The sequence below is a fragment of the Myotis yumanensis genome, unplaced genomic scaffold (genome assembly GCF_028538775.1).
Source record: "Myotis yumanensis isolate MYYU_CA2020_CCGP unplaced genomic scaffold, mMyoYum1.0.hap1 SCAF_6, whole genome shotgun sequence".
In the NCBI taxonomy this organism is placed as follows: domain Eukaryota; kingdom Metazoa; phylum Chordata; class Mammalia; order Chiroptera; family Vespertilionidae; genus Myotis; species Myotis yumanensis.
Window position 1 is genome coordinate 38,223,390 of NW_027223757.1, and position 27,772 is coordinate 38,251,161.

At 37.3% G+C, this 27,772-nt stretch overlaps 1 protein-coding gene across 2 annotated transcripts; it reads left to right on the forward strand.

Moving 5' to 3' along the window:
• OSTM1 (osteoclastogenesis associated transmembrane protein 1) lies at nt 1–24,379 on the forward strand. 2 transcript variants are annotated; one of them, XM_070417980.1, is made up of 6 exons: nt 1–467; nt 7,827–7,941; nt 15,853–15,950; nt 18,028–18,195; nt 20,431–20,596; nt 22,266–24,379. In XM_070417980.1, the coding sequence occupies exons 1-6, from the start codon at nt 66–68 to the stop codon at nt 22,319–22,321; spliced, it is 1,005 nt and encodes a 334-aa protein (XP_070274081.1). In that variant the 5' UTR covers nt 1–65; the 3' UTR covers nt 22,322–24,379. The 2 variants fall into 2 exon arrangements, with proteins under 2 accessions (XP_070274081.1, XP_070274082.1); XM_070417981.1 differs by lacking the exon at nt 22,266–24,379 and adding an exon at nt 21,322–21,420.
• Nucleotides 24,380–27,772: the final 3,393 nt, after the last annotated feature.

Genomic DNA, 27,772 nt, shown 5'->3' on the forward strand with positions numbered 1-27,772 from the left:
GGTCGGCGGCGCCGGCTCGGAGTGGAGAGGCGGCGGTGAGCGCCCTGGGGTGTGAGAGCCCCGCGATGGATCCCGACGCGACCGTTCCGCGGCGGAGTTCGTGGCTGCTGCCGGGGCTGCTGCTGGTGCCGCTGCTGTGGTCGGGGCTGGCTCTGGGCACGCTCGCCGTGGACGGCAGCCCCCACCGGGTCCTGTACGACCTGCTGTCGGAGCAGCAGTTGCTGGAGGTGGAGGACTTGTCTCTGACCCTGCTGCGGGGAGGAAGGCTAGGGCCACAGTCCCTGCCCCCGGACCTGCCAGATCTGGATCCCGAGTGTCGGGACCTGCTGCTGGACTTCGCCAACAGCAGCGCGGAGCTGACGGGGTGTCTGGTGCGCGGCGCCCGGCCGGTGCGCCTCTGCCAGACCTGCTACCCGCTCTTCCAACAGGTCGCCAGCAAGATGGACAACATCAGCCGCGCCGTGGGGGTGGGTAGAGGAGCACACCCGGAACCTCTGGCGGGAGGGTTGGGGAAGCAGGGTGTGATGAGCTTAACTCGGGGGTTGGGGGGCGGGGCTCAGTTCCCCCATCTGTCAGGAAAAGGGGTTGGACTAGGATTGGAGAGTTTGAGCATCAAAAAAGCGGATGGCGTTTTAGGGCTTGGGGCTTGAATGTTTGCCTTCGTAGCTGCTGTCGGGCATCCTCTTGGTACCTACTGTGTACAGATAGCTATGACATCCCCTAGCCTTTTCCTTTCCTTCCCCTCCTTTACTCCCTTCCCCAAACTCCACCACAGCTTCCCATTTCCACCTGGAGTCCCCTGGAAGGACCCCGCCTCCGCTGAAATCCTAGGTGGAGTGGGGAAGCTGTAGGGGTTAGGAGCTTGAAGTTTGTAGCCAGAAATGTTCAGACACCCCCCCCCCCCCCACACACACAGACACTTTATAGAAGTTTGTCCTTGTATTATTTTAGAGTCTTAGTTTTCTCCGCTTATTAGCCCTATATTCCCCGCAAGTTGCATTCTCTGTGCTTGTTTTCTCATCTGTAAAATGGGGATAAAAAGAACTCTTAGACTATTGGCACATAGTAATTGTTCTTAGTAAATGGGAGCTAAAATTTTAGAAAACAGTAAATTTACCTCCTATTCTTGGTACCCGTAGAGCTTTTCTGGTCATGTGGGTGGGTGCTGTAAAGGACTTAAAAAAGAGAAAGCCCTGGCTTGTTTGGCTCGGTGGTTAGAGCCTTGGTCCGCCGACCCAAGGATCCGATTCCCCGTCAAGGACATGTACCTGGGTTGCAGGCCGATCAGGCCTGAGGTCGAGGCGTGCACAGGAGGCAACCCATCGATGTCTCTATCGCTCGCCCCTCCTCCCTCCCTCCCACTCTGAGAATCAATGGAAAAAATATCCTCGCGTCAGGATGAATAACAACAACAAAAAGACACAGAAGATACCTTCCTGTTCCTAGGAACCTTATAGGGTCTAGAGTAGGAAAGGATTAGCGTGTCAAGGCTGGTGGGAGTCACGAGGTGGGGGCCGGATATGCCTTGTAAAGGAGAACCATGAGTAACTGGGATTGTGGAGTGGGGAAGTTTCCCTGGCATTGAGAGCACAAGTAATCTCTTGAAAATGTGGTTGGACTTACTTCATAAATCATAGTTGGTTTGGCAAAATACAGACTTGTATATAGTTACATCTTGTTTTAAATCAGCCTGATATCACTTAACAATCTATTTTTTTTATATAAAGAGGGGATTTATTGCATTAAATAACCCCTGTGGTCAATCTTTCTGTAAAGAGCCAGTTTTCAAAGTAGTTTAAATAAATTTAGGTTTACATGCAATATTTTTCAGGCATTCTTCTATTGGGTATGGCAAGGGGGATATATATATATATGTATATGTATATATGTATATATACATATGTACATCTCACTATGATTTAAAAATAAAGTCCCCAAGACTTGTCCCTGTTAATATGGTATTATATGGCATCATATTCTGTTTTGAGCAAAGGTGAGTTTTATGGCCAGAATGACTGTGATCATGATGCAAAGCGTGGACTTTTGAGGCAGCAAAGCTTTTTTCATGTATGTAGATACTGTGGAATTAAAAAGAGGTTAAATAATTACTGCAAACTCTAGTACAGTATTAGGGGCATTACACAATCTGTACAGATTTCTGCATGAATTCCCCTTCCCAGTGTGGACGTGCCAGACACTTCCTTCTCCTTCGTGCCTCTCAGATTCTACCAGTGACCTGGGCACCTGGCTCGCCTCACCCTTGTGTGAAAGGAAGAGGGTAAAGAGATTAAAAAAAAAAAAAAGCAGAAAATCCTTTCCCCAATCTGCATTTCCTCTCCAACTCATTCTAGACATTTCTCTTTCCCCTCCTTTCCTCAGAGCTGGATGTGGTATATTAGTTCAAAAGTATGATTTCTGTGGTTCTGAGGTACTTCATGGATTCAGTAGGCTTTTTTGGGTTGGTTTGAGAATTGAACCATCATGTGCAGTAAGGTACATATGGGATAATGTTTCTTGAGTTTCTTAGGAGTGAATTTGAAGGAATCAGTTGTTCTTTGTGAGCGTGGGAGATTTTTTCTCAAGAGTAATATATTTTCTTATACTCAAACTTCTTTCATTTAAATCAGTTTAATCAGTAAGCACATGCTACTTTTTAAAAATAATATTTTTTTTTATTGATTTCAGAGCGGAAGGGAGAGGGAGAGAGATAGAAACATCAATGATGAGAAAGAATCATTGGTTGGTTACCTCCTGCATACCTCCTCCTGGGGATTGAGCCCGCAACCTGGGCATGTGCCCTTGCCCTGAATCGAACCTGGGACCCTTAAGTCCGCAGGCTGACACTCTTATCCACTGAGCCAAACTGGCTAGGGCCTTTCACATCTATTTAGAGTGAACCTATGTCCATGGCTTGATTGAGGGAGGAGGGGAATATAACAATGAAAAAAAAAGAATCAAAGGAGAAATTAGCAAGCTGTTTCTGTGGTACAGAAAGTTAATTCATTTAATCGTAATAGAATTATCTGATGAGAATTCTATTTTCTTTTTACTTCCTCTTGGAATTACTGGGACAGGATCACATACAGTGTTATCTTAAGGTAAAGAATACAGTGATTTGTAGAAATCTGAGTGTAGAACCGATTGATTCCTCCTTCTTTAGAGTCATACTTTCTTCTTTTAGTTTAAACTGATAGGAATGTGGTTTCATTGAGCTGCTCAATATCATCAGAGTGGTTGCCAGGATACTTTGGCCCCACATATTCTGAATTACTAAACTCTATCTTATTCTACTTGGTTTGTTTAAAATTTATATAGATAGACATATAGATATGTACAATTATTTATGAAGGTGCTAGTGATTGGGGGTGTGTACCTAGAAGTGTTCAACGTACTTTTAGTGTAGATTAATTAATAAATTCTTAGGAATATAGACAAAATTGGAACATAGCATAACATAATAATGTGTCTTTCATTAGAGATCAGAAAATGTAATGCTGCTTATGTATTCAGTCAAAAAATTGAGTGCTGGCTAGTGGTAGTTACTAGGGATGTAGCTGTGAATGAGCAGAGCTTGTGGTCTGATAGGGAAAACTGACAAACATTTTATTATACAAGTAATTACTTAGCTCAAGTGTGATAAGTGTTGTGCAGGAAAAAACCTCAGATGATACCAAAGCACATAACAGGGTGCTGATCTTCACTAGGGCTGAGGGAAGATAGAGTGGTCAGTGACAAATCTGACACCTAAAATTTGAGAGGATGTGGTTCAGGAGAGAAGGTATACATATAAAGAAATGGCAGATGTGAAGACTGAGATGGGAGTCTGCTGTGTTTGAGGACTGGAAAGAACTCAAAGCACTGTGAGCCATGAGGAGACTAGTGAGCTGAGCCTGAAGAAATAGGCAGGTTCCTGGTCATGTGGGCCTGGTAGGGTATGTTAAGGGTTTTAGACTTTGATTTTAAAGCAGTGCAATGTTAGTGAAAGATTTAATTCTGCAGAATGACATGATCAGATTTGTACTTTAAAAGACCATTCTGGCAGGCTATATGAGGGGAATGGAGGGACAGACTGGAAGGGTATAGGAAGAGTTGGCGTGGGGAAATGAAGAGACTCTTACAGTGATAAGAGAAATGATGGTGGCTAGACTACATGTGGGCCATTGTAATGGGAAAAAATGGATAGATTTAGGAGATAAAATTGACAAGACTTAGTAGTTCATTGAATATGGAGAGTGAAAGAAAGGAAATTATGATTTCCAGTGTTTTTATAAGAGTTGCTTAGTGAGTAGGGTTGCTATTTACCCAAATGGAGGGAGGAACCTGTTTGGTGGTGGTGGTGGTGGAGATCATGAACTTGATTTTGAAAATGTTGCTTCTGAGGTGTTTTTGATACATATAAGTGGAGATAATGCATGTGTGGAGTGCAGTTTGGGATTATGGATTTATTGTGCAAATAATCTGCTTGGTTGTTTACTTTTTGCCAAACGGGCATGATGAAAATGGATGGTTGCGTTTATTGTGGTTAGGGTTCTGCTAAGTGTTATGAGTATTTGAGTATTAATAATTTTAAATATAAACCAAGGGCCAGTGGTTTTTGGTCACTTACTAGATGTTGGGAATACAAAGATATAATACAAAGTTTTCTTCCCAAAGGAACTTCTGTTCAGATGAGGAACCTAGGCATATATAGATGGATATTAAGGTTTAAGAAACAGCCTCAGAGTGATTATGTAACTTATCCAAAGCCATGTAGTGGAAGAGGCTGGGTTTGAATTCAGAAGGATACTACTACATAGAGTTGTTATAAGGATTAAGTAAGTCATGCATTTGGAGCATTGAGAACCATTACATCATTAATGATGTACTTAGGATTATTCATCACTTCCCTTTCATTTCCATGGTTGCCACCATCTTTTCATCATATCTGAACTATGGAAATGTTCTCTGCCTCCTCACCCTACATATTATACCTAGAGACCTGTGTTCTCCAAACTCTGCTTTTCATGTCACTGTCCTCAAAAAATTTTTTTTTAATTTCTCATTGTCTGAATCTCTTGACCCTCAAGACTCTTGCCCTAAATTGACCCTCTGCTGCCTCTACTTTCACAGTACACTCCATTTAGCTATATTAGCCTACTGAATACTTCCTGAATACCATGTAATCATTCCATTTTCACCCATTGATCATTTTATTCTCCTAATTTAGAATCCTCTTCCCTTTCTCAGTATAGGGCTTAGTTCAAATCTCACTTCCTAATTTCTCCCAACTACACTGATGTCTTCCTCAACTGAACTATCCCACACATTGACCCCTTATACAGACTGAGCTGTATGGATTTTAAAAAAATATGTTTTTGATTTCAGAGAGAGAAAGAGAGAGGGAGAGAGAGAGAGAAACATCAGTGATGAGAGAATCATTGATCAACTACCTCCTGTGTGCCCCCTACTGGGGATAGGGCCCGCAACCCTGGGCATATGCCCTAACCTTGAATCTAACCTTGACCTCCTGGTTCATGGGTCCACGCTCAACCTCTGAGCCACACCAACAAGGCTATATTAATTTTTTTGTTGTTATTAATCCTCACCCAAGGAAATTTTTTCATTGATTTTTAGAGAGAGTGGAAGGGAGAGGGAGAGACAGAGAGAAACATCAATGTGAGAGAGACACATTGATTGGTTGCCTCCCACACAAGTCCCAACCAGGGCCAGGGATTGAGCCTGCAACCAAGTTACGTGCCCTTGACCAGAATCTAACCTGAGACCCTTAAGTCCAAGGGCTGACGCTCTATCCACTGAGCCAAACCAGCTAAGGCTGTATTGATTTTTTAAATAGCCAGTCATCTGCTTATGAAGCTTCAACTCATGAAACTGATTACACTTAGTCAACTATACCCACCTAGAACATTTCAGGTTGGCAGCAAGGTAGATAGGTGAGAAAGTGTATATCAATTACTTACTAGGTGTCAAGTGATGAATGTATGTTATATAAGACTCATGATTATGAAACTGAACCTTTGAGAGGTTACCTCAGCTGTTCAAGATTGTCAGCCAGTGACTGAGACTTGTCTGACTCCTTAGGCTATGTTGTAATATTTAAGTGATTATAGAAATTTTCTTCTATGGCTGATATTGTTCTGAAAGCAATTTCAAGAAAGGAGCTTTTAAAGTGCTTTCTTTAATTCACTATTTTAAAAGCAAGCATTTATTTGGATGTATCTTTTAATGAGAGGGCAAAACTAAGCCTCAGAGAAGGTAACCATACTAAAATAAACATTAGATACTAGAGGCCTGGTGCATGGATTGATGCACCGGTGGGGGCCCTCAGCCTGGCCTGTGGGGATCGGGCCGAAACCAGCTCTCTGACATCCCCTGAGGGGTCCCGGATTGCGAGAGGGTGCAGGCGAGGCCGAGGGACCCCACGGGTACACGATCAGGGCCAGGGAGGGACCACAGGAGGGCTCCAGGGCATGTCCCGCCCATCTCGCCCAGTCCCGATCCACCAGACCTCAGCAGCAAGCTAATCTACTGGTTGGAGCATCTGCCCCTGGTGGTCAGTGCACGTCATAACGACTGGTCGAACAGTTGAACAGTTGGACACTTAGCATATTAGGCTTTTGTTATATAGGATTTCAAAGCAAGAATTCTGCCCTTAAGTCCTTCCCTCTTTTCTCACCCCACATGATCGATTAATTCTTCTCTAGAGCTATCAGTCTTTCTCTTTTATTACTCATCACACTATTTAATTCCTTATCTTTATGCATCTGGGGAGTTTCTTGAAGCCCAGTGCTGATGGCATTCCCTAATACTTTTGTATCCTCAAAACACCAAGATTCTTGTAGTGCTTAGTAAGTACTAGGAGTTCATTAACTTTGAAAAAATGAAGGGTCATCAGGACTTAGTTCCTTGCTTGGGGCAAAAGGGAAGGGAAATATAAAAGGACCAAATAATTTAGGAACTTGGACTTATTATTTGCATAGCATGAATTTCGTTATTAAAGTGATTTGTGGGAAGAAAGCATGTGTGTGTTTTTTCCCAAATATATTTTATTGATTTTTTTACAGAGAGGAAGGGAGAGAGAGAGTTAGAAACATCAGTGAGAGAGAAAAATCGATCAGCTGCCTCCTGCACACTTTCCACCAGGGATGTGCCCGCCCTTGACCGGAATCGAACCTGGGACCTTCCAGTCCGCAGGCCAACGCTCTGTCCACTGAGCCAAACCGGTTACAGCAAAAGCATATTCTTTTATCTGGGTACAAACTTTGGGTACAAACTGGATGTGTCACATTTTCTTGTGGATTATAAGATTTTGAACAAAAAATTACCTAGAAGATGAAACTACATGTTTTGTGATAATTTATCCACCAGAATAAAAAATTATGTAAATTATATATGTTCATTGTAGAAAAATTTAGTGTGAAAGAGGCAAAAAAATAAAAATCAGCATATTTCCATTATGCCCTCATAACCACTGCTACATTTTGTGAACAACTTTCCAGAATTTTTTCCCATGCACAAAAAGTTAAGAAATATGACACGCATGGAATTTGGGCCTAAATTGTTGAGATAGTACTATAGAAGCAGACACTTACTTAAGAACAAAGATTTTCTTCCCTTGCAAATGAACCTGGTATCAACAAATGTTAGCTGCTACTGTTTTATTACAATTGTTATTATTAATGATATTACTTAAATTTATCAAATAAAATGTTAAAATGCTTAGAATAAATATTTTAATTATTTTAAAAGGTTTTTTCTTTTTTGTCTCAAGTTGTTTGGAAGCTCTTAAAAATATTCACATTGTATTTTTCTTTTCTTTTTTGTTACAGAATACTTCAGAGAGTCATAGTTGTGCCAGAAGTCTCTTAATGGCAGATAGAATGCAAATAGTTGTGATTCTGTCTGAGTTCTTTAATTCCACATGGCATAAGGCAAATTGTGCAAGTAAGTAATTCTTTTATGTTCACGTTGCAGTTATGGTTCAATAGTATAGAGTCAGGTTTTAATGAACCTTGAAATTTTTGAATCTATGGAATACTTCTTATTACTATGTTTAATGAACTGTGATTAGCATCGGGGTTTATTAGTGGGAACCACTTGGGCACATACTGAAAGGCAGAAAAGTAGCAGTTACCAGCATGAGCTTTGCAGTCATAAGAGATCTGAGTTTGATTCTAAACTTTAGCACTTATTAGCCATAACGTACTAGCTGCCAGACCTTGGGCATGTAACTTTGCCTCTTGGGATTTCAGTTTCCTTATCTTTAAATTGATGTTAATAATGGAACCTACGTTATACCATTGTCTTGAGGATTAAATGAGATCATTTGTGTAAAGTGCTTAACTCAGTACCTGACACATAGTTAATGTTCAAGAAATGTTAACTGTTTAGTAATAATTATAATATTACTGAAAGATGCTAAAGTCTTCTCTTTACCTTTGCATGTAAAAGAAAACCCATTTCTTACATATGTAGTCATTGTTCATGAAATCATTTGCCTATAGAAATATGTAAAAGAATAACCCAACAAAGAAAAGCTGGAGTTCATCACCATAAAACCAAGTATTATATGAAATGTTAAAGGGTCTTCTTTAAGAAGAAGAAAAAAAAAGTATATAAAAATATGAAGAATAAAATGGCAATAAATACATATTTATTAACAAATGAATCTAAAAAAAACACACAAAATAAATGAAGAAGCAGAACAGAAACAGACTCATAAATACAGAGAACATTTTAACAGCTGCCAGATGGGAAGGGGGTTGGAGGAGATGGGTGAAAAAGGTGAAGGGATTAAGAAGAACAAATTGGTTGTTACAGAATAGTCATTGGGATGTAAAGTACAGCTTAGGGAATATCGTCAGTAATATTCTAATAACTATATATGGTGTTAGATGGGTATGCGATTTGTCAGGTTGATCAATCCCTTAGTAAGTTATATAATGTCTAATCATTGGGGTGAGCACCTGAAAGTAATATAATGTATGTCAACTATAATTGAAAAATGATTTAAAAAGAAATATGTAAGAGAATACAAGGGATATTTACTCTTTTATTGAAATGGAAGAAGGCAATCATATCACACTATAATTCTAAACAAATTGTGCCCAATCAGAAGTTTTTCTAGGATGTTATCATTTTGTATTGTAGGATACCAAAATATACTACCCCAAAATATGACTATAAGAGACCAGATCATGCCACCCCAAAATATGCCCCTTTAGCATAAGGATTATTTTGAGCTAATTATTTTGAGAAACTGGAGAAGTTCTGAAAATAGTAGAAGTAACATTTTGTATGTGAAATTTGTATTTATAAAATCTTCATTTGTGAGAATGTTTCTATATACACTGAGTGGCCAGATTATTTTGACCACCCCATCAGTACTTCGTTGGGCCACCTTTTGCCTTCAGTACTGCGGTGATTCTTCTTGGCATTAACTCCACGAGATGTTGAAAGGTGATGCAAGGAATCTGACTCCATGCCTGATGAATAGCACTGTCCAGTTCTGTGAGATCTGATGGTTGTGGAACCAGCTGCCTGATGGCTCTTTTAACTTCATCCCACAAATGCTCAATTGGCTTGAGATCTGGTGATTGTGGGGCCACCTAAACAAGGTAAAGTCTCCCTCATGTTCTTGAAAGCACTCCTGCACAATACGAGCACCGTGGCAGGGTGCATTGTCTTGTTGGAAGAAGCCATCTCCATTGGGATGCGCCATCAACATGATAGGATGAACTTGATCAGCAATGATAATTAAGTATGTTGTGCTATTCAGACATTGTTCCACACGAACTAAAGAGACCAAATCATGCCAGGAAAACATGCCCCAAACCATAACACTGCCCCCACCAGCTTGAAGGGTTGTACTCATGCATGTGGGGTGCATGCTTTCATGCTGTTTCCACCGAATTCTCACTCTGCCATCTGCATGATGCAACTGGAAACGTGATTCATCGGATCACATGACTTTTTTCCAGTGCTAAACTGTCTAATCCTTGTGTTTGTGTGCGAATTGGAGACGTTTTATCTTGGTAACTGCAGACAGCAAAGGTGTTCGAACAGGCCTTCGGCTTCCATATCCCATACGATGCAGTGTACGGCTAATTTGCCTACAAACGTCAGGTGGTCATAATAATCTGTGTGTGTGTGTGTGTGTGTGTGTGTGTGTGTATGCCACGTTCAAAGGCTGTTAAATTGCGTTGTTTACCCATATCTTCTACTGTCGTGGTAAACAACCTGCTTCCCTATTGATAATGGTCTGGCTCTCTAGAAACTTCAGTGCGAAATTATAGCTGATTTGCCTACAAATGTCAGGTGGTCATAATAATCTGACTACTCAGCGTATACCAGAAAGAGCTCAACTCTTTCAATTCGCATTACAAATAACATGGAAACTAGTTCTTGTGGAGAATGATTGCTAAGAAATAAAGAACATATGTCAACTAATTCTCCTGTGCAGAACTTTGAAGCTGTTAACAGAAGTGCATTGTGGACATAAGGATAATTTTGTTATTGAGATGCTTCTTGGTTGTCTTATGCATGTGACAATTGAATAACTAGCAGAATGACCAGATTTGATGAGACCATGAATTGTTTTATGGTTAAGTGTTTTCGTTCTTCGGTTTTTTTCTTTTTCAACTTTATTGAGATATAATTGACATGTAACATTGTGTAAATTTAAGGTATATAATGTGTTGATTTGATACACTTATATGTTGCAAATGATTACCACTGTAGTGTTATGTTAGGTAACACCTCCATCACATGACATAATTACCGTTTCTTTTTTGTGGTGAGAACATTTAAGATTTAGTCTCTTAGCAACTTTCAAGTACTTAATCCAGTATTGTTAACTATAATTACTACATCAGATTCCCAGAACTTTCTCATAATTGGAAGCTTGTATCCTTTGACCAACATCTCCCCATTTTTCCCATCCCCAACCCCTGGCAATCACCATTCTCCTCTCTGTTTTTATGTGTTCAGCTCACAGTTGACTCTGTATGTCAGGGTTTATTTCTGGACTCTTGATTCTCTTCCATTGATTTCTATTCCAGTGATAAGTGTCAATCTTCCCTAGTTGATCAAACTCCCAGGGAAGCGATTTATGACAATTGAGTTTCTTTTGGAGGATCTGTCTTTAGGCAGATAAGGGGAATCACAAAAAGCTGCTCTCGGCATCTGCTGTATCAAGTGTCTTCAGCTCAAAATAATTCTTATGGCAAAGAAGTATATTTTAGAAAGGTGTATGTTCTGATACCCTTCACTTATTGTATCTTGATTCTTTACAAATCAATAATAAAATTTAATGGTTAACCTGAAGGTCAATTAACCAGAATCTCTTTTCCCCATATTTTATCTATATGGTAATATACTAAGCACTAGACTCACTCATTTGTATCTTATAATTTAAAATGTCTTAGTTTTCATACTTATTAAACTTATGTTGTCCAGGTACAAAGTTCCCTTAGTTTATACCATATTTTCTGAAGCTTGCCCTATTTTTCAGAAATTGGTGATTGTCTCTATTTTCTCTATTAAACTAGTTTTGAAAAACAGCAGATATTTTTATACAAATTCCTATTCGATGCCAAATACTTTATGAAAGATGTGTAATTCCTGTTATAATAATTCAGTAGGTTTCCATGAAGGTCTTAACTTGAATTGTTAACACCCTTAAGAATACCTTTTAAGCTGATGCTTCAGCCCTCACTGAGAAAGAAGCTATGTTAATGTGACCTTGATGAGGCTGCATTGATTATCTGAGATGAGGAAAATTCATAATGACCACTTCATTTAGTGCTTATAGGAAGCTTTATTATCATCAATATTCCTTAACTTAATAATTTTTAAAATATATAGCCTCTTACTGTTTATAACTTCATGTTCCCAGTTCTTATAAAAGGATAAAAGGAATTTTACTGAAGTTCCTTTATTTTAAATCAGAAAGTCAGGGCTCTTTAATAATGAAGACATTTTTAGCCTCATTATATAAGTGAATTTCTTTATGCTGTATAATGCCACTGTTTAATGATCACTGAAAAATTTGATGGTACTGCATTAATACAGTATATAATAAGATGTCCAGCTTATATAACTAACTTTTAATTTAAAGTTCCAGTTATTTTAAGGGAAAAGGAATGGCTGTCAGTGAAATAGAAGAGATTAATTTGTTGTTCAGAGAAGCTTCCTTTATAAATCACTTTTTTCTTTTGTTTGCCTTTTATAATTCTACAAATTTTTTATAAAGAAATTTTACATACTTTGTATGGAAGAAATGAAAGCCTTGCTCTCAATTATTCATGTACTACTTTTGTAGGCAACACAGGGATGGACACACACTCATCTATCCCTATATTATGTATGTCAGTTGCCATGATATGGCTTATTATAACAGATTGCCATGGATGCAGTTGTATTCCCTGTATAGGAAAACCTGTTCAATCTTATTTGCCCAATATACTAATATTTTGCATATTTGTTATTGTGTTTCTTTTTATTTATATGTACTCTGCCTCATGCTTAAAATGATTCAAGGCAACTTTGTGATGATGTTAAACCAGAATTAAGGGGGGAGGCTTATGTTATATCTATTTTAAAGAATTCAGTATGTGAACTTTTTGAAAGCTGACAGATGGAGTACAATTTTTTAAAAATATATTATATTGATTTATTTACAGAGAGGAAGGAAGAGGGATAGAGAGTTAGAAACATCGATCAGCCGCCTCCTGCACACCCCCTACTGGGGATGTGCCCACAACGAAGGTACATGCCCTTGATCGGAATCGAACCTGGGACCCTTCAGTCCGCAGGCCCACGCTCTATCCACTGAGCCAAACCGGTTACAGCCAATTTTTAAATAGTAAAGAAAATGTGGCATAATTAAGAAGATACTTAATTGAGGGTCTAGAAGGTATATTTTATTTTATTTTATTTTTAAAATATATTTTATTGATTTTTTACAGAGAGGAAGGGAGAGAGATAGAGAGTCAGAAACATCGATGAGAGAGAAACATTGACCAGCTGCCTCCTGCACATCTCCCACTGGGGATGTGCCCGCAACCCAGGTACATGCCCTTGACCGGAATCGAACCTGGGACCTTTCAGTCCGCAGGCCGACGCTCTATCCACTGAGCCAAACCGGTTTCGGCTAGAAGGTATATTTTATATTTCAGTGCCTTACTAATTTGGTGTATGATTCCCCAGTGTGCCACTTTGTTTTCTCTGGTTATTTGCTAATTTATGAAGTGATCCCTCAGATTTTTAAATGATATTGTGAACAGTTAGAAAGGAACTCACATTCTTGAGAAGAAAAGGCTGCAGGGAATATAGATAGGTGCATGAGTTGAGAGAAGGAAAGACTGTAGAAATAGGTTCTCTAGCAGGGTCTTATGTATGCAAGGTGCAGACCAACCCATGTACCTAGGGGATTGTGTAAGGGGTGAATGGGGCCCAGTTCCAGCTCAGCCTCTGGAAGCAGGAGTGTTGGTGGGGTTTTTGTTTGTTTGTTTTTTGGTAATTAGTTTACCCAGAGGGGATGTCGTTTTAAAATTTGCACAAAGAAGTCTTAATTGCTATTGCTTTTAAGGTTTGTATCTCAGGCACCAACACTGATCATTTGGTAGTGACCGAATCTCTGCATCGTGTAAGACATCTATGGGCAGTGGAGGGAGGAATGTGGCAGGTGTTTTTTGACTCTGAGTATTGAACTTTAATGGTTAGAATTTATATGTAAATATTTAATTATTTTTTAATGTTTGAAGGTGCAGGCTCAGGAATCAGACTGAGTAGAAATTTCGTTTTCACTTAACAGTTTTGTGACTTTGGGCAACTTCCTTAATTCCTCTAAGCCCCAGTTCCTTATTTAGAAAATGGAGATAATGATAGTTCTTGCCTCATGGGATTGTTGCAAGAATGAAATGGAAACAAAAGTGTTTAAAGCACAAGCATAGCACAAGTACTCAGTTAATGTTAGCTTTCATTGTAATGATTGTTGTTTATCATACTACATGCATATCTCATAGTGTGTCATATCCTAGTGTCTACTGTATGGAAGAAAAAATCTTTTTCCTCTGTTTTAGGTTTTCTGGGAGAGACTCTGCAAATTAGACTGGCCAAAGACAGGTTAACAAGAGAAAAACAAGCAGAAGTTTTTAACATATGTGTTGTACTTGTATACATGGCAGCCCCAATGATGAGTAACCCAAAGGGATGGTTAGAATTTGGGTTTATATGCCATCGTAGGCTAATGAAAGAAAAGGGACTTGGGGCTTCTGGGTGGAGGAGACAAGTTATGGGAGGGTGACCAGGAAAGGTATGGTAAACAAGGGTTGTATAGTAAGGCTGGTCACAGAGATTGAAGTTAGTGCCTCTCCAGTGGTAAGAGTTGTTAAGTCCTCTTCTTCCTTTTACATGATAGGCAAACATCTTTGCAAATGGAAATTTCCTTCGTAAATATTTACAAAATGAAAACTTGTGCCCTGCTTTTGGAGTTTTCCTGCATCTGCTGGTTCTCAATGGCCTTTAGCTCAAAATAATCCATATGCTATAGAGGCTTATTTTGAGGTGGCATAGTCTGGTCCCCTTCACTGCCTACTCAGTCTCTATTATCCATTGAATTCTTTTCATTTGCATTGCCACCTTTCTCTTAGATAATTGCAATAGCCTGCTATTCTGTCTCTCCATTCCCAGTTGAGAGCTATCATAATAGGTGGCCCTGCGGGGGTATATAATACAGCTACCAGTTGAAATTAAGGGGGACAAGAGTGGGGTTGATTGTTACAGAATAGAAAACATTGGGAACATCCTTTGTAGAGTAATTGGTAGGGCATCTATAAGGATTGTTTTTTGAATTAGAATTGAGTTTGTTTACTCTAACTTTAGAATTTTCTAAAATAATATTCTACAACCAGAATTGGAGTCAAGAAAGTAAATGGAGTCTGTCCAGGGTTGAAAACGTTTGTATGTGGAACGCAAAAAGGATCAGGATTCTAGGAGGGTGAGATTGAAACTGCTGACCATGAGTTCTAGGATGTGAAGCTAGGCACTTGAACCTACCAGACAAGAGGGTAAACTGAGAACACGGAGAGGTAAAAACAAAGTGAGGATAAAGAATAGGTTTATTGAAGAAGGGAGAATAGGTAAATTGGGCTACATTCAACATAGAAAACAGTGAAAAGGAATGAACTTGAGCTAATGCTAAGCAAGGGAAGCAAGTTGCAGAGGAATATCATTTATGTGAGATTTTTTAAGACGTGTAAACAGTTCTGTTTTTTCTCCCCCATGCTTTACCATACTTGAAGTCTCTTTATCAGTATTTCAGGCAAAATTCCCACCAGCTTGTTTCTCTGGTCTCCCAAAGGGCATATGAAAAAATGTTACCCTGTTAGATGCAACAAATGACCCACTAGTGATGATGAGACACAGACCTACTAAATTCAATACAGAAAAGGATAAAAAAGCAGATGAATTTAGGAAAAAATAATGCAGGATAAACAGTTTTATACCTAAACAGCACTAAATCCTACTAAGGCAGCATTTGATAACTGGTGTTCATAATTAAGACGTGCCGACAAAAATTGATTGGTATATTATTTTTATAAAGCAAGGAGAATATGTGATTATTTTAAGATTTTCATGAAAATGGTTATGATATAAAAAATAACTTTTGGAAACTAAAAGGGGTAAACTTTATGTATATGGGAAATTCCCTTATATGGAACACTTCAAGCTTGTTTAAATAAAGAATTACTATAGTGTGAAACAGAAGATGGTAGCTTGAGGGAGAGAAATGGAAATATATAATTGTTGCTTGAGATATATTAATATAATTTTTTGCGCTTTTTTTGACAGATTGTTTAACGAACAAAAGTGAAGAATTATCAATTAGCACGTTAAACTTCCTCAATCAATTTAATAACACCTTGACCTGCTTTGAGCATAACCTTCAGGTATTTTATATCTGATACTTGAAATTAAAATGAATAAAAAATAATTCCAACTCTTATGGCATTAACCTATACACACAATGTAGAGAAGTTAGCGGACCTGGATGTCTGCTGAATTTTTCCATTACTAGCCCTTAGGCAAATCACAGAAACTTTAGTTTTCTTTTTTGTACCTCAGGGATAGCAAGATCTACCCAGCCTACCTTCAAGTATTTTATAGTGAGGACCCAGTGAGATACTGAACATGAACACATTAACTGCCACATGTGATTGTTTAACTTACTAGTAAATGTAATGTTCTGTTGGACAGTAATTTACTTTGCCTTTGTGCAGTACGGTATTTTGCAATGCATATGATTCTGTGTGTTTATAGGAAGCTTATTCTTTGCGTCAGTATTCACTTACATGTATTTTACCTACTTATAAAGGCACTGTTTAGTAGGTAACTTTGGGTATTGAATTAATAATATAAAAGGTAGCCTCCAAGAAACCTACCCTAGTGGTTTTCAGTTTGTCCAACTCTGATCTCTGAATGTTGGTATTGGAACCTCCTTGGTGGTGGTGAGGATGAGATTGGAACTCTGATAAAATTATAGTATTGAAACTCCCTTAACAAGTAAATCATCCCCACAAGTAGATGTGAACATATTTAGGATATAGATATGTATGATTTCCTCATGATAACAGAATTATGAATTTTCCTGACAATAATAAAAACTGTGTTCTGAAGGATGTTAGTAGATAGCCTTTGTACTAATAAGGTTGGGAAATGCTTTACTACAGGACTTCACAATTATAGTGGAGTGATGTGTGTTGTAAAACTCTAAATTGTAATTTTTGTATATCAAACCTATTTACCCAGAAACTCTTTACTTTAAGAGATTAGTATTCTGATGAATGCATTTTAGGGAAATTAGCATTTCTCCTGGAATGTTAGTTGCAAATATTTTTCCTAGTTTGTTTTTTGTCTTTTTATTGTGCTTTTCTTTTTGTTATGAATAAATTTTAATTTTTATGTTAGATTTATAAAAATATTTAATGGTTTGCAGATTTTGTGTCACACTAGAAGGCCTTTTCCCACTTTGAGATTATTTTTTAAAATTCTCTTATGATTTCTTTTAGTATCTTTGTGGTTTTTATTGCTATGTTAAAATATATGTGCATTTAAAAGTTTAATATAAATGCCTAAATTACACTCTCCCATCAAGGGTCTGTGCTCAATTTTTGATTGAACGCTTTTAGCTAAATGCACAGTTCTGTGAAAAAGAGGCAATGGGCCATTTCTTGTGACAGAACTAGAGTCTTAGTTTCTCTGTCAAATAGATGGTGAGGCTAACGTTGTGGGGGCTATATCATGTTAAATCCTCTTATTATTCCTTTCTCTTTTATTCTGATATTCAGTTAAGATAGCATTTCTCCAGGCCACAAGGTGAAGAATAAAGTGAACTGACTCTTTAGAAAACACAGCATTAGTCCTAAGTAAAAAAGACTGAGATTCACTAACATACTATCTTATATGTTATATCCATTACCTTCATTTTAGGTTAAAGAATTCTTTGGTGTTAGTCCCTTTTTGTTGAGTAGAAAGGCCTGGATTACAAACCTTGGGGTAAGAGGATCATGTGGGATGTAGTTTTAGTGACTTTTCCTTTCCCATTAATAAAGTGCTGTCTGTTGAAGTCAACATAGGCAAGCTCATATTTGATTTATGCAGTGAAAGTAGGATACATAAGAGCAAATATGTAAAATGGTAAGATAATTTAGGAAATTTTTGTTGTCCTCAGTTAACAGAGGGTAGTGCAGTAGTTTTCAGAATTTAGAGGTAACTGGAAAGTGCCAAAATATTTTGCTATGTGCTTTACATGCCAGGTTTCTAATCCTTGGGACCTATAATACGGGTAGTGTAGTCCTCGATTGTAGATCATAAAACCGAGGCTCAGAGTGACTTAGCGACCTGCCCAACATCATAGCTCAGCACTTACCATACTCTGTTATTTCCTGTTTTCTAGGTGGGCAAATAGCTTACATTAAAGAGATGTAATGTTTATTGTATGTATTATATGTGCCTTTGACATTTTAGGAGAGCATACACAGTCTTCTGCAGTTAAGAAATTATTCAGAAGTATGCAAAAACTGTCGCAATGCGTACAAAACTCTGAGTAGTATGTACAGTGAAATGCAAAAAAGGAATGAACATGAGAATAAGGCTGAACCTGGAACACATTTATGCATTGATGTGGAAGATGCAGTAAGTACTTTGCTTAATAAGATACATATTTTACAGTGTTGTTGAATATGCCTTCAATATTACTACCCCTTTCAGAGGTATATTGGAATCTTCATATTTTGTCTTCAACCAGAAATAACTAATTATAAAGTAGTAAAGTTTTAGAATATCCTTATCTGTCGAACTAAAATGGAAATCAATCAGGTCTTCATAACTGAGTTGATACTTTGGTACATTTTGATTTTTAAGTTTGATAATTTGTATCATTTTCTGAGTTGTGTGGGCTTTATTATGTGTTTACATTTCAGTTTCTTTTTCATGTGTTGCTGATTCAAGAAGTTTTGCTGTCATGTGTTTCTGAAGCCATTCCTCAATTATTTCCTATCCCATTTTGCTTTATTTCTTTATATCTATTACTGTCTGAAAATTTTCTTTATTTACTTATTTATAGCCTGTCTTCCCCCACTAAAGTATAAGCCACATGAGGATAAAAGGACCTCATGCCCCTTTTTGTTTTCTGTTTAGTATTTAGAACAGGGTCTGGCATATAACAGGCCCTTAGTAATATGTATCGATGGAATGAATGGTCAACAAAAAAGCTTTTTCTCCATTGTATAGCCTGCCTTTTCATGGGGCACCACAAGATGGCGATCATGCCTTTTTATGGGAATATGATGTCTGAGTATTGAGGCTTAGAGGAAAGTGAGTAATTACTGGCTAAACATAGAGAACTCAGGGTCAAAATTGATAAACTTAATGGTTGAGAATGATGAATATGAATTATCATAGCAGCCCAGAGTTAACTATAGTAGATCAATAATATTCAGGATGGCAAAAAGCATTTCAAATAGATGCACCCTGGGGATTTTTGTGGGTTTTTTTTAACTGCTTTATTACCAGTGTCTAGAATAGTACCTGATTTCTTTCCTTTTTTTAAAATATATATATTTTTATTGATTTCAGAGAGGAAGGGAGAGGGAAAGAGAGATAGAAACATCAGTGATGAGAGATAATCATTGATTGCTGCCTCCTGCACGTTCCCTACTGGGGATCGAGCCTGCAACCCAGGCATGTGCCCTTGACCAAAATCGAACCCAGAACCCTTCAGTCCCATAGGCCGATGCTCTATCCACTGAGCAAAACTGGCTAGGGCAGTACCTGGTTTCTTGTAGACTCTCAATAAGTAATAAATATATGTTTTTAAAACAATAGTCTATTTCATTGTTTTTAAAATAAAGAAGAAAAATGAATATTGGTTCTGTGACATAAGTGGAATTACACAAGAAATCAACATGACCACCTATTTAGAACATCCTTCTTGCAATAAGCAAAACTTACAGTAAACATACAATGTATTATTTGTAAACTGTACCTCAAGTAAACAAAATCCAGAGAAGAACAGTTTTCTATATTAAATTTGATAATTTCCTTGTATTATCAGACTGACAGAAATCAAGAGCTCAGTGAAAGTAAGCTATTGCTGCCCTTAACTTGTATCTATTGTATGCTACTAAATAAGATACTAATATTGTCTAAGAAAGTTTCCATGACTCATTGGGTATTATGTACCTAAATATATTTGCCATGAGCATGAACCTTTCATATATCTCAGATAAAATATTAGGCATTTCATAAACAGAGAAGCCCTATAAAGTTGATATTTTTATTTTCATCTAAAAATATTGCAACTAGATTAGAGATTACATATGTAACAGGAAAAAAAATTTTGTGAGTCTCTCCCCACTCCATTCCCCTCATTTTATTGAGGTATAATTGACAAAATTATAATATAATTAAAGTGTATAACGTGATGATTTGACATGTATACACTGTGAAAGGATTCCCACAGTCGAGTTAATTTACACATCCATCACATCATATAGTTACCCTTTTAAATCTTTTTTAATGGATGAAGCATGCTCTTACTATATTCTTATTGACACAAGTTCTCTGTGTCAACTCTGTGAAAGGTCAACATTATTTGGACATTAGGACATTATTTTGGACATAAAGGTTAACATTATGAATTTAGAATATGAAATTTTTGTATGGATATAAATTTATACAATGACTAACTAATTGTGAACCACCTTATTTCCTGGCAAAAGATATTGTACTCAACGATCCATAGATTTATTTTACCATGTATATTTAGTCTAAATTCTAAGTGTTTGTTTAGTTATTAACAAAATAATTGTATGAAATTGAAGACAAACTAAATATAAAATAGAGTAATATTATTTGTTATTTTTCCAGATGAACATTACTCGAAAACTTTGGAGTCGAACTTTCAATTGTTCGGTCCCTTGCAGTGATACTGTGCCTGTAATCGCTGTTTCTGTGTTCATCCTTTTTCTACCTGTGGTCTTCTACCTGAGTAGCTTTCTTCACTCAGAACAAAAGAAACGAAAACTCATTCTACGTAAGTGTCTTTTTATAATTGTTCATTTATTTAGTTAAAAAACTGTATTTTAAAAATTTAGGCCTGGCCTGGCCAGCATGGCTCAGTGGTTGAACATTGACCTATGAACCAAGTGGTCCCGGCTTGAGTCCCAATCAGGACACACGCCCAGGTTGTGTGTTTGATCCCCAGTAGGGGGCATGCAGGAGGCAGCCAATAAATTATTCTCTCTCATCATTGATGTTTCTCTCTCTCACTCTTTGAAATCAATAAAAATATATTTTAAAAATAAAAATAAAAATTTAGGCCTGTTTTAAAAATGATATATACTCTGAGAACTCAAAGTTTATTAGCCTTAGACAATTCTTTACTTCCAATTTCACAATTATGCTTACTAATGAAAGAGATGTATAAGAAATTTATAAGTGTAGATCATCAAAAGTCAACATACAGTATCTTTCAGATGCTTTAACTGAAAAAGCTAGATTCCCTGGAATAGGTTGGCAACAGCGGAGAAATAAGCAACAAAGATGTTGAAGACCTGAAATGGCCACAATGGGGAGATAGGCTCTTAGGCCCACTGGAGCCATGGCAGAAGCACCTGAAAGTGCAGCTGGCAAGGATAAATGATAGCTTACACACAGTTTATTTCTGAACAAATTGAAATTGCAGTTGCAAGAACATTACTTGACATATAGCATGTGCTCGATACAAATTAATACCTTTCCTTTGTTCCCATCAAATAGGGCAGAGCAGAAAAAGCACTAACTAGAAGATCCCATTTAGCTCAAGGAAAATGCCTCTAAGTCTCTTGAGATGCTTGTTTATTTTCAGAATGAAAGTAAGAGCTTCTCTTTTAGTAATTTTAGTTTATAAAAAGAAAATGTTTTTTGGAGAAAAAAGTTAGCCCCCCCCCCCTACACTATTCTACCACCCCCTGTCCCCCCTTTCCCTCTGGTAATCTCCATACTATTGTCTGTGCCTATGAACTGAAGTATTATTTTTTTTAATCCTCACCTGAGGACATTTTTTCCTATTAATTTTTAGAGAGAGTGGAAAGGAGGGTGGGAGGGAGGGAAGGAGAAAGAGAGGAGAGAGAGAGAGAGAGAGACAAAGAGAGAGAGAGAGAGAGAGAGAGAGAGAGAGAGAGAGAAGCATGGAGGTGAGAGACATCAATTGGTTGCCTCCCGCAGGTGCCCCCACTAGGGCTGGGGATTGAACCTGCAACCGAGGTACATGCCCCTGACTGAAAACTTAACCCTCGACCCTTCGGGCTGACTCTCTCAATCAACTACTGAGCCAAACCGGCCACGGCTGAACTGAATTCTTTTAAGAGAAATTTATATTTGGATTTCTAACTTAGACTTTTGAATATGTAATTTTATTATACTTTATAGCACCTCCATTTGTGAGTACTTTCACCTATTTACATATTTAAGATTGTGATGTTCAATATGATATAACTTGTCTTTTTTACTTGGTACTGCTTCTAACAAAGTTATGTTTTTTGAGTTTGATAGAAAAAAATAGATTTAGGTTTTAATTCTTAGAAGATTGAACCTATTCTGATTCAAATATAGAATTAATAGATGAGTACTATATTTTTTTAAAAATACTATAGTTTACATTAAAATAATGAATAATAATATTTAGAGAATTAAGTTTAAGTTAATACTTTTGATTTATATAGCCAAACGTCTCAAGTCCAGTACCAGCTTTGCAAACTTTCAAGAAAATTCAAACTGAAACCTACAAAATGGAGAATTAACATCATATCCCGTGGATGAATGGTGAAAGATACAGCTTGGTCCAAAAGAAGATAAAGTTCTTAAGAAATTTAAGGACTTCTGATTTATTTTAAAAAATAAGAATTTTTGGTTTTTCTTTCCTTTTCCACCCCCTTATAAAGGTTTTGGGTATTTTTAATTTACAGGCATAGCAATGTTGTCTATTTTAAAGTCTATTTATTATAATAACAAAATATGCAAGGACAATCTTTGTTTTATTTTGTAGGCATATTAGTATTTGTGACTTCTGGTATCTTATTAACAATATCTCAAGTAGCAAAGTTTTTGAAAACCGACATTTAAAAATTAATCAGTTATAGCAAAGACTTTGAAAAAGAAATATACTTGCCAAAAAGTAGCAGATCCAAAGATTAATTTACATTACCATGGCAGTATTATTGTTACTTATATATTAAATATGTCATGTTATAAATAATAAGTAATTCAGTCTCTAGTTTTCTTAAAGTCATTTTTGAAACCACTAATTATAGGCCTCCCTAACAATTTTTAAAAGTGGAAAGACCCATTACATTTATCTTTGTAAAAAGATTTATGGTAACTGGTTTCTTACTTGACTTTTATAAATACTATTTTACACCTTATTTTTGCCTTTATTTCATAAGTAATTTGAAATCATTGGACTGCTTTATTATATTCAGGGCAAGATGGATTCTTTTTATACCAGGGATTTGCATTATGAATTACATTAAGTTGTTTGGCAATTTATAATTTATTACTACTTTAAGTCAAATGTAGCATTATCACACTGTATTTAAATTGTGACTTTTTAATGGAGATTTTCTTAGGATATTTGGGGATTTTTGGAAGGGAGATACAGGAGGAGTAAAAAGAAGCGTAAGATTCAGACAATAGGCAGGGACCTGTGGGGATGCTCACAATAGGACCACTAAATGGTTTATAGTAGGGGCATGAGTCAGAATGAGCTGATACAGAAAGCAGTTAAGATGATGCTTATTTTTTCTAAATTATTTAAATCAGATAAAAGTGATATGACTGATATGAGGTCAAATACTTCACTCTCAGAAAACATTCTGTTTGGAATGTTTCTGTCTTTTTTAAAAAGCTTCATTTCTGAGTTGTTTACAATTTTTCCCCTCAGGTTTTTAGTGTTAGGTATTTCATTTGTTAATTCCTAGTTACTTTCTTGGTGGAAACAGGCTTTGTATTAAAATGAGTTTGGTTAAATGTTACAAGAATTTGAATATCTTTGTGTACTGTAAAATACTCTATAAGAGAGACAAGAAGGTGTTTTTGTTTTTAAATGTTTACCGTATAGGCAGAGGGAAAGAAAAGGCTCATTCTTGGATATGTAACATATCCACAAGCTGTAACTGTCTAGTCTGCTGTGATCCATTAAAAATGTGCTGGGTTTGTTCTGTTGTTACTGTTCCCGCTGCTGATACTAATAGCACTATTATGATTTGAAGCATATAGTTGAGGGCCATTGAAAGCAATCTTTCATTAATGCAGATAAACCAGTTTACATGTGCAAAGGTACAGAATGGCATATTCGATTCTATAAGTAGTGACTCGGAGCACTTTTGAATATTATGTATTTCTAAAAACCATCGCTTTTGGAAATGTTTGCTAATAAGCACTTTAAAAAAGAAAAGGCAGCCTTTACTATTTTTCTGGTTGAATCATTGCTCTTTAGAAGTTGCATCAGAAAGAGATGTATTAAGTATTAAGTACTATACTAAAGTGTGTAAATATTTCATTTTTTAGTCATATTGAAAAATTCTTTGCATAGTTCTGAATTCTTAGACACATAGCATTTGTGTGTACAAGAACATCTTTAGTTTTTTTGACACTTTGAAATAAACAAAGTAGCTTAAGGAAATTGCAGTGCCATATTTGATTTTTAAAAATTCCTTTTTAAAATTTGAGCTGTAATTAAACATCACATTTCAGTTTTTCAGGTATTAAGTTTAAATATCTACTTTTTAAAGTACCATCTATCTTATAATTTTGCTGCAAATAAAAATGTACTTTTGGATTTTGTGTTGTTGTTGGATTTGAGAAGTAGGAATAGCATCTGCTACCTTAAAGTGTAACTCTAAATCAATAAATAACACTAGGGCATAGTTGGTAAATATTATTTCCAATGGGACCAGTATTTTGATTGTTTTAAAAAATACCTTTTTATTGATTTTAGAGAGAGAGAGGAAGGGAGAGGGAGAGAGAGATAGAAACATTAATGAGAGAAACATCAAAATCGATTGGCTGGCCCTGACCGGTTTGGCTCAGTGGTTAGAGTGTTGGCCTGCGGACTGAAGGGTCCCGGGTTCGATTCTGGTCAAGGGCATGTACCTTGGTTGTGGGCACATCCCCAGTGGGGGGCATGCAGGAAGCAGCTGATCCATGTTTCTCTCTCATCAATGTTTCTAACTCTCTATCCCTCTCCCTTCCTCTCTGTAAAAAAAATCAATAAAATATATATTTTTAAAAAAATTGATTGGCTGCCTCCTGCACCCCACTTGCTGGGGATTGAGGCTGAAACCCAGGCATGTGCCTTGACTGGGAGAACTGGGACCTCTTGGTACATGAAAAGATGCTCAACCATTGAGCCACACTGGCCAGGCAGAACCAGTATTTTGTAATGTTTTATGGATGAGCTCTACTTTTTACTGCAATATCTACACTAATAAAAGAGAAACATGCAAATTGGTATCACTCTGCTATGCCCACCAGCCAATCAGGATGAGTATGCAAATTAACCCAACAAAGATGGCGGTTAATTTGCATATACAGGTGCGGAGTGAATACTGAAGGCTCTGGCCTGAGCGAAGACTGAAGACTGAAGAAGACGACTGAAGACTGAAGAGGCTTGGCTTCTCCGCTGCGGCCAGAGCGAAGGCCTGGGTTCCTGGTGCTGGGAAAACTGGTGCCGGCAGCCAGGGGAAGGAAGGCCTATTGCACAAATCTCTTCGTGCAGCGGGCCTCTGGTACTCCTTATAAAATGAAATGTTTTCCCAGAACAACATTGAAGCTGGGTTGCATTTCTGACCCAACTACAGGTAAATAATAGGCATCACCAGCAATGAATTGTGAATGCAAAAATATAGTAGTAACCTATGTAGCACTTTATTTATTTTTTATTTTTTCACATTCTGTATTAGTTTCAGGTGTACAACATAGTGGTTAGACAATCATACACTTTACAGAGTGGTCCCCCTGATATTTCAAGTACTCGTCTCCCCCTCCCCCCGGGCTGTACATAGCTATTACAATATTATTTTACCCCCATTGACCTCTCCCCAGCCACTCCCACCCCCCAGCACATGCCCTCACTCCCCCCAGTGTCTGTGTCCATTGGTAATGCTTATATGCATGCATACAAGTCATTTGGTTGATATCTTACCCCCACCCCCACCCTCCCTGCCCCTGCCTTCCCTCTGAGGTTTGACAGCTAGTTCGATGGTTCTCTGTGTCTGGATCTATTTTTGTTCATCAGTTTATGTTCATTATATTCCACAAATGAGTGATATCATGTGGTATTTATCTTTCTTTGACTGGCTTATTTCACTTAGCATAATGCTCTCCAGGCCCATCCATGCTGTTGCAAATGATAAGAATTCCTTCTTTTTTATAGCAGCGTAGTATTCCATTGTGTAGATGTATCATAATATTTTAATCCATTTGTCTGCTGATGGGCACTTAGGCTGTTTCCAAATCTTAGATATTGTAAACTGTGCTACTATGAACATAGGGGTGCATATATCCTTTTTGATTGGTATTTCTGGTTTCTTGGGCTATATTCCTAGAAGTGGGATCACTGGGTCGAATGGGAGTTCCATTTTTAACTTTTTGAGGAAACTCCATATTGTTCTCCACAGGGGCTGCACCAGTCTGCATTTCCACCAGCAGTGCACGAGGGTTCCTTTTTCTCCACATCCTCGCCAGCACTTGTTTGTTGATTTGTTGATGATAGCCATTCTGATAGGTGTGAGATGGTACCTCATTGTCGTTTTGGTTTGTATCTCTTGGATGATTAGTGACTTTGAGCATGTTTTCATATGTCTCTTGGCCTTCTGTATGTCCTCTTCCGAAAAGTGTCTATTTAGATCCTTTGCCCATTTTTTGATTGGATTGTTTATCTTCCTTTTGTTAAGTTGTATGAGTTCCCTGCAAATTTTGGAGATTAAACCCTTATCGGAGATAACATTGGCATATATTTTCTCCCATGCAGTGGATTTTCTTATTTTGTTGATGGTTTCTTTTGCTGTGCAGAGCTTTTTATTTTGATGTAGTCCCATTTGTTTATTTTCTCCTTATTTTCCATTGCCCTAGGAGCTGTATAGGTGAAGATACTGCTACGACATATGTCTGATATTTTGTTGCCTGTGGTTTCCTCTAAGATTTTTATGGTTTCCCGTCTTAACGTTTAAGTCCTTTATCCATTTTGAGTTTATTTTTGTGTATGGTGTAAGTTGGTGGTCAGTTTCATTTTTTTGCATGTATCTGTCCAATTTTCCGAACACCATTTATTGAAGGGACTGTCTTGACTCCATGGTTTGCTCTTGCCTCCTTTGTCAAATATTAATTGAGCATAATGGCTTGGGTCAATTTCTGGGTTCTCTGTTCTGTTCCATTGGTCTATATGTCTGTTCTTGTGCCAGTACCAGGCAGTTTGGAGGACAATGGCTTGATATCTGGCATTGAGATCCCTCCTACTTTGTTCTTTCTCAGGATTGCTGCGTCTATTTTTTTTTTTTATTCCATATGAATTTCTGGAGAGTTTGTTCTAGGTCTGTGAAATATGCCATTGGTATTTTAATAGGATTACATTGAATCTGTAGATTGTTTTGGATAGTATGGACATTTTAATGATGTTGATTCTATTAATCCATGAACACGGTATATTCTTCTATTTGTTTATGTCTTCCTCTATCTCTTTTTTCCATTGTCCTGTAGTTTTCCAAATACAGGTCTTTTACTTCCTTAGATAAGTTTATTCCTAGGTATCTTAATTTTTTTTGTTGCATTGGTAAATGGGATTGTTTTTTTAATTTCTCTTTCTGTATGTTCATTATTGGTTTATAAAAAAAACAATAGATTTCTGAGTGTTAATTTTGTATCCTCCTACATTGCTGAATTTATTTATTAAGTCTAATAGTTTAAAACTTCCAGCAAACAAAAGCCCTGGGCCAGACAGCTTCACAGGGGAGTTTTACCAAACATTCAAAGAAGAACTAAAACCTATCCTTCTCAGACTATTCCAAAAAATTTAAGAGGAAGGAATACTTCCAAGCTCTTTCTATGAAACCTACATTTCCCTAATCCCAAAACCAGATAAGGACACTACAAAGAAAGAGAATTGCAGGCCAATATCTCTGATGAACATAGATGCCAAAATCCTCAACAAAATCCTAGCAAATCGAATCCAGCA

Excerpts from the sequence above, each read along its gene's own strand:
- OSTM1 (XM_070417980.1), top strand. The coding sequence starts at position 66 with ATGGATCCCGACGCGACCGTTCCGCGGCGGAGTTCGTGGCTGCTGCCG. Across the intron at positions 468-7,826 it reads ACATCAGCCGCGCCGTGGGG|AATACTTCAGAGAGTCATAG; the intron begins GTGGGTAGAGGA and ends TTTTTGTTACAG. Across the intron at positions 20,597-22,265 it reads GAAACGAAAACTCATTCTAC|CCAAACGTCTCAAGTCCAGT; the intron begins GTAAGTGTCTTT and ends TGATTTATATAG.